This window comes from Atractosteus spatula, chromosome 9 (genome assembly GCF_055471065.1).
Source record: "Atractosteus spatula isolate fAtrSpa1 chromosome 9, fAtrSpa1.hap1, whole genome shotgun sequence".
In the NCBI taxonomy this organism is placed as follows: domain Eukaryota; kingdom Metazoa; phylum Chordata; class Actinopteri; order Semionotiformes; family Lepisosteidae; genus Atractosteus; species Atractosteus spatula.
In genome coordinates, this window is record NC_142714.1 from 16,835,142 (window position 1) to 16,851,292 (window position 16,151).

The 16,151-nt window shown below is 36.3% G+C and overlaps 1 protein-coding gene across 1 annotated transcript in view; it reads left to right on the forward strand.

Annotated features, from left to right (window-relative positions):
* The first annotated feature begins 11,119 nt into the window (after nucleotides 1–11,119).
* Nucleotides 11,120–16,151, forward strand: part of LOC148828301 (formin) — a 114,438-nt gene continuing 109,406 nt past the window's right edge. Inside the window, exons 1-2 of the mRNA XM_088925627.1 lie at nucleotides 11,120–14,109; nucleotides 14,937–15,057. Of these exons, the coding sequence (XP_088781753.1) occupies nucleotides 11,992–14,109; nucleotides 14,937–15,057 (2,239 nt within the window). The 5' untranslated portion in view covers nucleotides 11,120–11,991. The remainder of the gene's footprint in view (nucleotides 14,110–14,936; nucleotides 15,058–16,151) is intronic.

A 16,151-nucleotide genomic window follows, 5' to 3' on the forward strand; every position in this document is an offset into this window, starting at 1 on the left:
TCAGAAACAGCCTCTCTGCTCCCTCTTGTTTGTCTTATTTACTGACTCTGAACTCAGGTCTTCAGTAGATCTAGCCCAGACCGCCCTGTTTGTCCTTCTGTGATCTTGAGTCATTTCAGCCTCTGAAAGCGTGTAGCACCTGGCAGTAATGGAAGCTGATCATCCTGTCTGCAGCTCATGGAGCTGTGTGAGGATAATCGCATGTGATGAGCAAGCCCAGGGGACGGCGCAGTGGGTTTCGAGTCTAGGCTGTAGAGCAGGATTAGGTTTTTGAAGCCAGGCAGTGAAGCAGGCTGCATCATGTGAAGGTGAAAAACACTTTTTCTTCAGCATCCAATTTAGATCAGATTTTGGTTCCTGAATGCTAGGAAAATTTAAGCTAGCCCTTGTGTGTCTTGGTCATGGTATTGGAAAAATTAATCCAAGTTAAATTCAAAGGATTGTTGCTATAATCTGATTTAAAGGAGTTTATATCTCAATAAATTAGATATTGAACCACTTAAGGTCACAAAACAGTTCCCTTTCAGTAATCTGTTCACTTCGATAATTTTATCAAGAGGTGTCAATTAAGAAAATGTGCATTCTGTTCTGGTTTTGATTATCGGTTGCTAGTTTACACAAGAGGCATTTGTCCCTTCAGATTTTCTTGAGGACCACAGTCATACAGTATAATTTAAAACACAAACTACAAATAAATAGAAAAGGGTTCTGATAAAAGTTATTAAAAATCTAAAAATGAAAATGAGTATGCCTGAAGATATTTTTTCTGGGAGTCTTGCTGATGACTTCTGCTTAAAATTTGCTTAAAAGACAACAACAGTATTAAATCATTTTAGATATTTTAAGTTTGTGCAGCACTTAAAGATCATCTGTATAATAAAATGAAACACTGACATAATAATAATTAGAAATGTGGCATTCTCTCTGTAGAACTTCTAGTACATTCAGTATAGTACTGTAAATCCTGGCACTGACAGAAGTTAGAAGCCTGCTAGAAACATTGCGCTTTGTATCATACTGTATGTCGAGGGCATGACGAAAATTCCAGATACTGTATATAGTCTGTTTATAACTGGGTATTTTCCTTATGCACAGTGTGCTGTGCTTGTAGTATAACACTTTATAATGTTCTAAATCAGCCCTGGGCCTGCCCTTGCACATGTGAATGTTGTTCTGAAGGAACAATTGCACAAACCAAAGTAGTCAGCTGACCTCTGCTCTCAGTGAAGGGTAGTCCTTTTTCACCAAGGGCAACTCTTAATGCTCATGACCAGTCAATGACTGTTTTCATTTCCATTTTTCACGTTGGTCGTGTGAAAAAAATTTTTAGATTTCAGATTTTTTGTTTGTTTGCGATAAAATGAATTAACTCTGTATTGTAAACTGGACAAACTCTGGTACTGAGTAACAGAAACAGATTAAGAAACTGTGACATATCTGAGGGAATGATCCAGAAAATGCATTTTTAATGAAATAAACTACCTTTCAATGTTTTTACTGCATCTGGTTTTATCTTTATACATTTAAAGGGATTTGAGTGGATTTAAGTGAGTACTGCAAATTGCTTGACAAAAATGTCATGTGACCCAGTTCCTTCCGCAGTTGCAGTAACATCTCCTAGCAACCCGAGTTGACCACCTCTTTTACAGAAAGAGTCGTGTGAGCATAGGGACAATGGGGACTACACCAGTGGTTATGTGTGACACTGTTATGTGTCAAGAAGTCTAACTCTTGAATGATGTGTTGATCTGCACTATATGTGGTTCTGGTTAAGCGTGTATGCTTGTTTGCAGGAGTTTTACTGTGGAGATCTTTATTGTTGTGAAAAGCATTATATAAATACAGTTTTCTGTGGTATGCTTTATTTTGCAGCTTCTGGTGAAAAGTTGAATGCCTTCTTATTATAAACCATATTTTTAATATCCAATGAGGATAGTAAATTGGAACAATCCTGACATTAAGCCTTTACTGTATATTTAATATGACACTATGAACTGAACAGAAACATCCAAAGTTATAAAGTTACAGTAGTAATAAAGTTACTATTATATTATACTATTATATTATGGAGCATTTGTTATGTATTGAGTTAACTTTAGTGCCATCAAATTATTTGGTTCTTGTATATTGTTAGTTATACTGTAAAAAATCACACTTAAGCCAAAATCTTTTCTCAGTAACAGAATTGATGTATCACTAGGTTATTTAATATTTTTTCTGATCATTCTTTGGTCCCCTTATTCTTTGAAACTGACTTTATTTTTTTACACTAGAGGGCGCAGACACTTGTAGTGAATTTATCTGCAATTCGTCTGTCTAATTCATCAGTCTTCCAGTATATGCCAGTTTTGTTTCTTGCAAACGACACTCACCATGTGAATATAATAGAACCTCTGACTTTGCATGCAATAAAAATGACATTTACAGCCTAAGAAACTCTGAGTTTTTCTTGGCAAGACAATATACTTCAAACAAATGTTATTACTGCTTAAGAGACTGAGCAGAGGGATGTGAACAAGCTCCAACAGGAATTATTATAAAAACCCTTCTTCTTGACTTACCACAGTGATACCAGTTTTAGCACAGCAAGAAGTCCTATGCCAATCACTTCCAGGCATTCACTTAGCCAGAAGCTATATCACCCTGCAACCCAGTTGCCAGTACCTGAATGGGAGCTTTCCTGGGAAAGCTAAGGCTGCTGCTGGAAGTTAGTGGGGCCAGTAGGGGGCGCTCACCCTGAGGTCTGTGTGGGCCTAATGCCCTAGCATAGTGACAGGGACACTATACTGTGAAAAGGCATTGTCCTTTGGATGAGACATAAAACCAAGGTCCTGACTCTCTGTGGTCATTACAAATCCCAGAGTATTTCTCAAAGAGAGTAGAAGAGTTATCCCGGCATCCTGACCAAATTTCCTATTGACCTTTACTAATCATGGCCTCCTATTAACCCCCATCTATTAATTGGCTTCATAACTCTGTTCTGCTCCCCACTGATAGCTGATGTGTGATGAGCTTACTGGTGCACTATGGCTGAAAAGCACTATATAAGTGTAAGGAATTATTATTGTTCTGCAATTACAGCACCTTTGAACTTTGTTTTGTTGTAGCTTTTCCGATAGATTACCATTTGATCCATAATGTTATTAAAAATTAAAAGACACAAATGAGTAATTGTAGATTTCGATAAAAACCTGTATACAAACAGCCAGATACATTGTGGGTGCTTAAGTACTGTAATTTTCAAGTGATTTGTCCTACAGTACAATTCTGGACTTGACTACGTGAGCAATTTTTCAATTTAAGCCTTACGGTTAAAAAGAAATACTAAACTGGTAGTTCTTTTTGTCTTAATAGAGCAAAATCACAAGTCTACTGTATGTCATTTGATCTTATAATTTGACCTATATCATTTACTACATAAAATATAAGTTAGATTTGAATCTGCTGTTTCATGGTTTGGTGGTTGTTGATGGACAGTGTTTATTTTACTGCGAGAGCTAATTTATTGGTACCTTGTAGGAAAATGGCTCTTTGGTATTTACAAATGAGTTATCGTAGTATAAAGTTAAAATATAAAAATCTTCACAAATATTTACAGTAGCAGCATCTATAAAAAATAACAAATATAACAAATTATTATATTTGAAATGTTTCCAATACTGCTTTGTTATTGTTTAATATCCTCAGACACTGAAGATATACAGTAGTGGTATACTCTGGGAAATTGCTTGTCAGAGTGTTTTAAAGGAAAATACAGCTGAGTAAGCTTTATGTCTTCTGCCTGGCTCCCACTGACTGTGGTTTGGACTGTTTTTCAGCACTCTTGTTATTTTCATGAAGATTTAATGAAAACTTGTATATAAATTGGGTATGAAAGATTCCAAAGCCACATATGCAATCGTGGTTTACATGAAATGCATGAATTGCAGTGTTCCGTCATTTCCAAAAATTATTACATTCAGATTTTATTTTAAGGTACAACAAAAAGAGTCAGTCTCTTAGGAAAAAGGCTTGATTTCTGAGATAATGACATAAATGGACCTCCTGTGAGGCCTATATCTTTTACACTGCCACGTACAGTAATTTTCTGATGTCTTAAGACATAATTTAAGACAAGTAGTATTGTACAGTCTGATTCTAAAAACGGATTTTAACATTTTTGAAAATATTAAAGGTTGTGAAATCCAGATTATCCCCCACAGAAATGGCTGAATTGAAAGCCCAAACAAGAAGAATGGTCTTTTAGTTAGTCAGTGTAATATTTGGAAAAAAATACTTCAATGTGGCAGCAAACCTCAAACATCAAATCCTGTAGCAATATTTTAATTCCATGTTTTAAAAGATGCAGGGTCTTCTGCAAATTCCATGAATTCAGGGCAAAATCCTTTAATTTATTTTTAACTTCAAATACCTGTAAATGTACAGTTTAGTTTGAACACCCAGAACCTGTGTCTTAGGAAGAAAAACCTATCTCTGTCCCTAATACGTCTTTGTGTACCATTGTTTTTACTGTATTCTATTTACAATATTTGGAAAGTCTGATCTTGGATCATTTTTATTGTGTGTATCATGCACTCCAATATGTGTGGCGAGTTCCCCTGATGTCATTCCGACATGACTAATGCAAAGAACAGCTGTAAAAGTATTGCTGAGCTGTTTTGTTGATTTCTCCGATTCTGTTTCTGTGTTGGCTTCATATCTGCATAAATCATCCTGTGGTTTTGTGCAGAGGATGCCGTCCTGAAGCAGGATGAGATCTGGCTGTTGGAAGCAGATGACTCAGTATCAAAAAGCCACGAGTCTCTGCCATGGAGCTCCAGACCCGACCACTTGGACTTTCTGAGAATCACACCAGCAGAGGATGGCATCACCACTGACTCCTCACACTACACCCATCAGGACACCAATGTGAGTGCAGGCCTGTAGCAGCCTTGTAATTTCATTCATATACGTAATGTGGAAGGTTAGTGAAGTATTTTTTTGTGCTTAAGGTTTTAATAAAGTTTTCATTTCAGGTTGGAATTTGGGGAATATCAAACTTTAAAATCCTTTTTTGAGTGTTTTGATTTTGAGGTTTGATTCAGTTCTCATACTGTATTAACTGTTTATTTTTTCAAATTGTGAGCAACTACTGTATGTGTGCTTTGATGAATCATGAAGAATAAATAAAGCTCTACACAATATGTTTTAGGGGCCTTGTTGTAAAATAAACTCCTTTGTAAAACATTCTCAATTAATGCAGCAATGTCTGTGTAAAATACTGTTTTAAAAAAAACATTCTCTTTTGAAGTTATTTAAAATAGGATTTGCTGTTAATTTTACACGTTTGCATCAGAACTTAGAGGGTTTTTCTTCAGTCAATGCTTCCCAGAGAGCCTACAGTATGTACTGTAAGAGTGATTTAGGGAGCCAGGCATGCTGCTGTCTTCTCAGTTAGAGTTAATGATGGCTGTCTGTTCCTGCTGTGTAATTTCATAACAAAATACTAAGCCTTAAGTTTATTTTTGGCCACTTACAGTTCCTTCTTGCCCTCCAGCAATCTGAAACAAAAAGCTACAAATACATTTTAACATTTAGAGTCAGTCCATCCACACTAGCTACTGTTTGGGCATCAGGCAGTATGTTTTGATTTCTCCTTATTAGCCTTTTTCGGACAACTTTGCCAAATTTCTACATTAACCTTTGTTACATACTGTACCTACGTTTGTTACTATTTATAAACTAATGGAAATCTAAAAATACTGTACATGCAAATAGTTTTACATATTCACATGCATTTACATATTACCGGTTGTTTTGCATAGTTTTTAAATATTACACACTCAATAATTCTATGTACTTCAGGTGACCTTGACACTCATTGAATATTGCAAATGTTTTGAGCATTACGCCACGGGACTAAATAATTGGAACCTGGGTGTGGTTACACTGTGTGGTTACAAAAGATTTCATAAATGGATTGTTAGGGTGTGAAATCTTTATGGATGATAATGTCAAACAGCAATAATTTAAATTCATGTTGTGCGTTGAAACAGAGTAGTATAGAAGCTAGATTACCCAACTCAAAAGCTAACGTCAGGATAAAAAGAAGTGAGGTTCTTCTATATGTATTTCGATTAATTTACACTAAGGATGACCAGCAAAGAACCTTTTTTTGTTTGGAATGCTTATCACTGCCTCCCATGTGACCTAAAACATAGTTCTTTCAGTACTTTTGCAGCCACATTTGTAAAGTGAATGCCAGTTTTGCACTGTTACGATATTTGTAGCTTTATCATTGCAAACAGTAAAACCCTTTATCTATACTTGTGAATACCTTGTTTTCAGTCACCTAACTTCTAACTTCACATACCATAAAGACAAAGGTCACTCTTTTATATTAGGTGTTATTTTTTGTGTGAACGATAGGTTACAGCTTTTATTTTGATCGATTTCTTAATTACTGTAGCTACAGTATCAGCCCGCAGATTACATAATTTCCTTTTAATAACATTGAGCCTGTCATTATTAAAGATTTATGAATACAACATGTGATGAAGTCTCTTTCTTTTTACAAGGAAGTTCTGAATGTTTCTGTAATTTAATAGTTATTAATTATTACCCTATAATGACCCTAGTCTGCTACACCTTGGCCATTCATTTCTGATAAAGTGGATTATAGGAATGATGTTTAAACCTCTCCCAGGGATCTACTTTAAGAGTAAATAAAAAAAAACTTTGGGGGTCTTCTAAGTGATTTAGCCAGGCAGACGTACAGTAGCAGGTTAAATACTGGGGCCCAGACATTGCGAGTTGGAGCATATCTAGAGAGCATGTCTCTAGTCGACTGTGACTAGGATTCACCAGGTAGAGATGCTTTTTTGTTCAAATGTCACCAGAGGTAAATAGCTGCACATAACTGGCAGTGCACTGCCAAAGGCAGGTCTAGGATTAGTTGGCCAGGGTTTCATCAGCTTTCTGGCAAATAGCAGGTCATTTGAAGTTCTACTGTTCTACTCTCAGATCAGTGCCGAATTTCCCAGGCCTTCGAAATTTTTAGGGGCTACGAAGCTGAAACAACATGCTTGCGATTGACTCTACAGTAGGTGCTCCAAATCAATAATCATACACTATCTAGCGGCTGTTCTAGAAACTAGAAGTATCGAAGTAAGGGTCGCTCAACTCGCTCCATCTATCACATGGTTTAGCATTAGAATAGTTTAAAGTGCATCATGTCAATCGACGAAATTCAATTGCCGTTTACCCCTCTTTTTGCACATTTTGGAGTGAAAGGGCTTACGAACACCAAAATCCGGCCCTGTCTCAGACACCATGTAACTTATAGATTGCCAAAAAAAGTGGGTGTACTGACATGAATTGGTGCTGTAAGCAGAGGCATAAAGAATTTGCCATTTGAGACTAAGAATAAAGTGAAAACCAATTTTCACTACATGCTGTAATTGCAGTGTACACTTTTAAACGGACAGCATAATGAAATACTGTACCCATTCTTAAGGAAAGGATAAGAAAAATACAGAAATATTAATAATTCACCATTGCTCATCTGTGTTTTCTGTAAAGGTGAATATGAATGTACTGTAGGTTGTGGACTTTGTGACTTCCTTTCTCTGTTCTGCTTAGTTTTCAGACTAACAAATAATTGTAAATAAACAGCAAGTGAAAAACCTTTAATACCGTTTAATGCTATTTCATGGAGCAAGTCGGGTATACTTTTCCAGAATGTCATTACATTGAACATTTCTTTCAGAAAACGATTTTTTCAGTAATCTGTAGAAATAATTAAATAAAATAAATCTTTCAAGGAAAATATCAGTAGATCCAACAGAGCACATGTAATAGTCTGTTGTATAAAGGAGAAAGGAAAATGGTACACAATATCCCTTTAAGCGATGGGAGTGTCCATTATGGTGCTATTTGGCATATGTTGCTTGAGCACAGGAAAGTGCTGTTTTCTAACTCAGTCTGGCTCTACTCCAAACTACCATTAGCCTCTCTGGAAAGCTCAATACAGGCTGTGCTTCTATTTAAACGACAGATTTATATAGTTTGAGTTCTCTGGTAAATAATGTCCTGTGTATTAATTAGTTTGTATCTTTGTGAAAAAGATTACTAAAAAGTCAGCCAGATGTATGTTTATCAGGCATTCAAAGTTCATTGCATTCCATGTACACATTTATTGTGATCCTTCACAGATCATAGGGAACTGCAGTGAATTTGATCCACAATGGTTTGAAAATAAAATGCAAATTTCTTTTTTGGTATATTGTCTTTATGTTATTGTAAAATTATTGTTTTGTGTTACCAAAGAGGACACAAACAGTAACGATAATTTAGATATACAGTATTTAATATAATTTCGAATAAATAACATTCACATGCCTCTCAGTACACAAATTGCTAAAACATGGTGCCAGTAAGGAGACATTTATCTATGTACTTTCAAAACACAGAGCTTCTGTAGTCTTGCTTTAACTGAAGACTCTTTATTCATCTGAGTGCTTTTTGACCAGTAGCATCTGAAACAAGCAACCATTACTTGAGCCAGAAGCACAGCTGGGAGTGCAGACATGAATGATCTCTGACAGCCATGGAAATCAGGGCTTTTAATCAGGTATTAAAATACCAAGGCAAGCTCAAAAGAGAAAATAGTGTTCTTTTGTGTGTTCTCAAGATGTCCTTCCATGATTTCCCTACTTTCAGCTAAGCCCCTTCATGTTTCAGACTTACCTTCACTTTAGAAATCATCAGATTGTTTGTCTCTGTCAACCCTGAATGCTTATATGACTTTATTTCCTTTCACTTGATCATGATAAAGTGAACTGTGCATTGACCGACCTTTGAGTTGTCTGCCTGGCTACTTGGCTATAATTAATGGTTTAAAAGCTGTTTTCTCATTTACAAGTACAGTGGTTTTAGTCAAATATTTTTTTTCTTCTTTAGTAGTGTTGATGTAAAAACATTTATGGCACCTACAGTACATCTTTGTAATTATTTTTAATGTCAGTTTCAAACAGTGCTCATTTAGTGCCCTTTTATCTTCTGTTTCCAGGTCAATCTCTTTTACCTTCTTGACACACCATTATTAAAGGACTGTAGCAGGACACACTTGCATTGATTAAGCAAATAATAAGGTGACAATCATCATCATTCCATTATAAGACATGCAGTCAGACATTTGATACAGGTGTGGAACGCCTGCAGATTTTTTTCTGTCTTGCATTTGTTTTACTACGGTATGTAGAGACACAGTACACTTCTTTTACAATTGGGCAGTTAGTTGATTTTATATTGCATTTCTATCTGCTGATTGATGTGTGTTTTCTAATTATACTTCTCTTAAAGTACATAAACAAGGCAACGTTTTTGACTTGGACTGCTGCTGATACAGGTACAGGTAGTTCATGTAACTGCAGCTACTAGTTGTATCAGTATCTCTGTTCAGTGAAAGGATACAGATTCAGCCTATGGATAATTACCAAACATGAAAGTGTTATAAAACTCAAGTTAAAATAACAGAACAGAATAAGTCCAGCAGGTGATGTTTCCAGTAATATTCATAGTTAAGTATGGAATGGATTGTCCTAGCCAAACCTCTTTGCCACTACAGGTCCTGATGTATTGACCAAAAAAGATTTAAAATTCTGTTTGAGTCTCTGACAATGTCCTTATCCTAATGCAGAGCTTATTGATTTTCACTTGATTATGTCATCAGTCTTACGTCTGGAAGGTTTTAAAATTTTTATAAATGTTATAATTTTATATCTTCTATAATAATTGAGGGAAGGGCAAATTTGTTTATAGGTGTAAATGGTATAATGTTAGGTGTAAGGCTATAACTTTGTTTAAACATTGTAAACAAGCTTGGTTCTCAAGTCATTGCACAAGAAATAGCTGCTTGGGTTATTGTAATTTTTAGCTGGTGGTGCATCAAATACATTAACTTTAAGACTAGAAGTACTTTTATTTTTTTCTGTTTTCAGCTTATTAAAATTGATTTTGCTGATGGTTTTGGGAAAAAAGTATAATTTTAAGGCATTTTCAAAAGGTAATCTCAACTTATTTTTCAAATATGATAGAGATTTGTGACAGTGAACTCCTTGATCCTCCCCCATAACAATTACACAACAATTATAGTATATAAAAGGTTAGATGTTGCTAAGTGTGAGGCATTGTCATTGCATAAGAGTAACAAGAACTTTAAAAATCTTACTTGTGACAGTATTGAATTTTTTCCAAGAATGTGTTCTTCCTAGTCACTCCACCAAATATCGTATTCCTTGGGATGACAACTTGTATGCATAAATAAAAATAATTTAAGAGTTATATACTGTAATTATACATACCAGTTAAATAGATTTTATCCATTGAATTTTCCTTCAAGACTCAAACAAAGTTAAACTTATTATCATCTAGTAGAACAGTTTAATGGGATCTAAATGGTTATTGATGTTTATTATGAAAAAAACACAATATTTGGTCAATCATCTACTGTATATTTTCAGGGAAAATGGTTGTAAATTAATGGCAACATTTATTTATTTTAAATGTATTGATCTTCAATAAATGAAGGGGAAACATGGAGCAGACTACAACCTACTGAGGCTTGTAGTGTAAGGTAAAATGAACATTATTATTTAAGCTATTTACTATATAGTTGTTTTATTCTCCAACCTTTATTTACTGTGTACTGTACAGCAGTAACAGGGTAATGATTTGCAATTATTCTCAAAAGTAGTGTTTCCCTCCCAAAAAAGGATGAATATTGAAGTAACAAATTGGGCGTTGTAAAATTCTAAAGAAGCAGCTTCTTAATCAGATGCTCTTTGTAAACACGCCTTGCAGTATGAGCAGCATAGCCAGACTTACATGCAGCAGATTAAATTCTTCTTAGTGTACTTTGCAGGTCAGACGCATCAAAGCAATCCACCTGACCTACAGTACAACAGATTAACTGCTGCGTTACTGTACTTTGTCTATTTATTCTGCAGCCATGCAGCAGGTAGAGTCTCTGGGTGTGTCAAACATATTTTGATAAGTACCTGTTTGCAGTTTGCGGAAGCAAGCGAGAGTAATTGGACACCTATGCTGTTGCTGGGAGTTCCTGCTCAGGCTCGGGGGATGGGTGAGGGGGGAGGTTGGCAAGCTGCATTCCATTTGAAACCTGGAGGGCTTTTTCAAGCAGCACAGAGTTCTCCTGTACGCTCACAAATGCCAGATTTGAAAAAAACGAATTCTGAGGCAAGAATCAGCTCCTAACTTCAGACAGGGTGCATTGTCCGAGAGACCAAGAACTGGAAAGTTCCTGACTGGCTGACTCACAGAACGGGCAGGAAAGTCTCGTTTTCAAGTTTTTTTTTTCCTATTTCTTTCCGCTGTGATCTCTTCCTGTAGCACTGTAAATCCTTCTTTTTTTTCAGAGAGATTATTCCCCGGCATTTTTTTTTCTTGTGGATCTTTACTCGTGCTAATGCATAAGAAGAATTCTACCACAGTATTGCAGGCTTGACTACCTGAATAACACATTTCTGAATAACTGGATACAACGAGTAAGGAGCTGTGTTTGGAAAGGGACATACTTTAAAGACTTGGAGAGGATATGATAGTTTGTTTCTTGAAGGATTACAGAAACTAACTGCTTTTATTGGAGCTGGGCTGGACAGAGAATAATGAAGACCATTAAATTGATACCAACAAAGGGCTCTTGTTGGAAAGACCACATGAAATTGGAGCAGTAGCAAGTGCTGTAAATGCGGAGATTGTCAGGTGTGTTGAGCACACATACAGTGCTGGATTTGTTTTGGACAAACGCATAGACATTGGTTTCTCCTGTATTACTACAGTTTACAAAGTCCAATGGATAAAGCCTATACAAGAAAAATATACAAGAGACTGTAACAAAGGTATACAAGAGTGTAAGAGACTGCCATTTTTAATAAAACAAATATGATTTTATTTAACTGCTACAAGTAGTCTTCTGTAAATCTTATAAAAATGGACACCGTAAATAATAACCCTGATGATGCAGGAAATCAAAGTGCTGCACCAAAGTTCGGAGCAAACTCTTTTTCTTTTTTCAATAAGATTTCCACAATGTTTGCACGTGTTGGACCTGAACAATCAGAAGCCCAGTCTGAGGAGGATGATAAAGCTGTGCTGATGTCTTTCCGACAGTTTCCCGAAAAGGCAAAGAACAATGTAAAAGATTGTCCTGCAAATATAAGTACAAATGGGGATCACAGTCAGATCACAGGCAAAAATACAACTGATGATAGTAAAACTCTAACAAAAGAGGATGATGAGTCTGAAAGTGACTCCAAAAAGTGTTTTTCTGTTGTGCAGCCACACAGTTTCCCAGCACCTGAGGAAAATACTTTTGATGATGTTAAGGACACTGACCTTGTTCAGGTAACTCTGGTTGAGACATACAGTGACACAGAGACAGAGGATGAGGAAAGGGTTTCAGATAATTCCTTAAAGGAGGCAGTCCCCTCTAATGAAGAGCAAAATGGAAAAATAGCTTGTCTCAACACAAGAAAACCACTGGACTTGGCTAGTACTGAAAGTGATGTAATTGACCTGGATATAAAGCTGCCTGCATCGCAAGCACAGGGATTACAAGGAAAATCCTTGGGAGGTACTGCCTTTCTCCAGATTATAAAACTAGAGAAGCCTGACATTGAACATTCTGGCATTATAAACCGTGATGTGCCTAAAAATGACTGCAGTACAGATGTGGCTAAAAAAATCAGCAATCCAGATGTGCCTATAGATACCACCGGCCCGGAGGCTACTGCCGACATCACTATTCCAGATGTGCTCTGTGATACCAGCCTCCAAGATTTTCCCAAAGATGCCACCAACCAAGATGTGACTTCCAGTACTGATATTGCAACAAATATCAGGTCAGATGTACCTAAAGAAATGACTAAATCAGATGTGCCTTCAGGCTTCAAAGAACCTAATACCTCTGTAACAGTCTCTCAGCTAGATGTGTTTACTGATTCCAAAACATTAGAGGGTGACAGAGCAGCAACAGAACACATTGCAAAATTGGCAGAACAGTTTGATGATCCCATTGTTGTGCCTGAAGCTGTAGAGCCAGATGAAGAACAGAAGGACAGTGTGAAGCAAAATGCTTCCAGTGGTACAGTGGAATTAGAAGTGTCATATACAGTTGCAAACAGAGATGACCTTTCTGATACATCTGGGACAGTTGTTTTTATAGAGTACAAAGAGTCAGGTGAAGACATGGTTACTAAACAAGCACAATGTTTAACTGATACCTTCAAACCAGAATTTGATGCTGATGCTGCTAATGCTAATAATTCCCAAAAAGAACCCACAGAATCATCTGATATCAGAAAGGAAGAGCTTCCACCCTTTCATAAAGCAGCCTTATCTGAAGGAGATGCTGCAGCCAATACCCAACAAACAGTTGTGCCTTCTCAACCCAAAAACCAGGATGGGCCTGCCAGCAGTAAAAAGCCAGATAGTCCTACAAGTTCCCCCACAAAAAGCAGCGCACCAGTGGAAAAGGTCTTTCAGCTGCCTGCCCTGTTTAGTGGGCTGAAGGTGCTGAAAAAGGGAGCTGTTGGAGAAGAAAGGGAAACAGTCTCTGAGATCAAACACAAAGACACTGATCTGGCCATGCTCAATCTGAAGAAACCTGTCAACAAAGCTAGACTTGTCCCAGAGCCACTGCCAAAGAAACGGGAGCCAAAAAGTGTGGCTGAGCCAAAAAGCAACTTTTTAGAGCATCTTACCCAGCTGTTAAACCTGGATGCTCCAAAAACTGAAGAAAAGAAGGATATGCCTACAGAACCTGGTGAATGTAAGGGTTCAGATGCAAAAGCTACCGAGAAAGCAGAGGAAATCAAAGACACCATTCCTTCTGAAGAAAGCAAAGTAACTAGTGCTGAGGCGGCTTTTGATGCTTTCAAAGCATTCTTCACACCCAAGCCTATGAAAAGGGATGTAGTAGATGCTATGGACCTGGATGCAGTGAAGAGAAAAATAAAAAATGACAAAGAAGTACTTAAATCTATATTTGAGAGATCTTCTTCCAGACCTGGAACTTCTGAGAATAAAAGCCCAGTTGATATTAAAGGAGTATGTATTGATTCCTTCTCTATGAACATGTCTGTACTGTATACTGTCTATAAACTATGTTTTAATGCTTTTCCTATTTGCTTTTCTTCTCTATTGGAATAGCTTTCTTTAAACAGCTGTTTATGGAACATCATGGTCACTCTTTTTAGCTTTGGAGTCTGTGGTCAATGTTTTTTTCTTTCATTGGTGCAAATAATTTGTTCTAATATTTAACCAATCCATGTCCCTTTACCCATTGTGATACTGCAGAAAACGAGAATATATAATGTTCTTTGCCCTGTTCCATTTGACTGTTTAATCCAATTAAGCTCTGGTGAATTGACCATGTGACCATGGTGTTATTGTTCAGTTCTGCTTCATATTTAACCCCTACTCTAATTAATTTATTTCTTTATGGATGTATTTAACATGCCAATACCCTGACCTGACTAGCATTTAGGGTATGTGCCGGTTACTTTTGGGATAGGCTACAGTGTGCTGCATCCCTTGCCAGGTGGCTTTCTGATAGTGAATGGATGAATTTCTTGACCTTGGTTAAAAGTAAGCCGAAATTATGTGGAGAAGTGTGTACAGATGGTATTACTGCAAACAGCAGTGTGCATCACAACTGTAATCCAAATCAGCCCTTTCCTTTTTTGAATAAAAGGGTAACCACACCTGCAGTGTATGTGTTTCTATACACAGCAATGATTATTTCCTCAGTATACTATTACTGTACGACCAGTTACTGTACATATTTTTCTGTAACTGTGTGTTATGCTTCAATATCATTGTGAATTGATTTCTTAAAATAATTTTCTCATTTTCTTTTTCTTGCTCTCTTGCAGTCAGAGGTTACATCACCTACAGACGGCGAAGACAGGACTCCTGGGCGACTGCAGGCCATCTGGCCTCCACCGAAACCGAAGGATGAAGAGGAAAAAGTTGGTTTAAAGTACACAGAAGCAGGTATTGTTAAACATTTATTTGATTTTATTGGGCAATTGTATATTTTTGGATTTTATCATTCTCTGAATTAATCTGAGTCAAGGAGCAAAAATTATTTGAACCGGATTTTTTAATCTTAATAGCATTGCATCTGCTGGATTACATTCCAGCTGAGGTTTTATTTCCTTTTTCACAATTTATTTAAGCAAGCATTTTTCATAATTAATTTTCTCAAAAAATGAGCTTTTAAACACTGATTTTGACCAATTAGTTTGTGTGTTGCTGTATGAAGTTAAACAAAATCCAGATGACATACTGTACTGTAGTTCCACAACTAGGGTAAAACACAATGTGTTCAGATGATTAAATATAGAGAAGGGTGTGTTTTTAAATATTTTAGATATCTTAGAGACTGTCAGGAGATTATAATATTCACGTGACCATCGACAATAAATGTAAATGTTTTCTACACTTATTACAACTTTTATTAGTATATTTTAGTTCAGGTGAGAAGAGACCTAGCTTGTTGTTTGGCAATCATTAGTTCTACAGATCATGATCTTTAAATTCAACAACTCAAGACAATACATGAGCAGCCAATCTAAACTGTTGTAGAAATGAATTCATCCATTTCCACATCCATAATAGACTGCTGTGAAAAATGCATACAGTATTTAAAAAAATATATTTGTTAGTTTAAAACAAAATGACTAAAATTGCATCAGAATGTCATCATAGAATTATAGTTCTGCAGAAACAAAGAACAGCTGAGTGGAAAGAAGAGAACAAGACAGATGTTTGCACTGGGATTTAGTGTGTTTCACTGTATCTTTGATCATTTTTTTCTTTAAAAAATAAAGAGTAAAATAAATGGAGTAAATGGTCCTTATTCTGTGTTATTTCCACAAAAAAGTAAGTGAGCAGGAATTGTTTTTTTGTTTGAATAACAGGAGTTTGTTTGTAATCTCTTAATCTGAATGACCTTGTTTTAAGTAGCTGAATTAGCTAAATCTTTATTGCCAAAGAGCTAATTTAATTGGGTACAAAATCAGGTGATGATAAAAACAATTTAAACAAGGTCATGAAGCATTGGGCAGGTTGTGATGTTGTAGTAA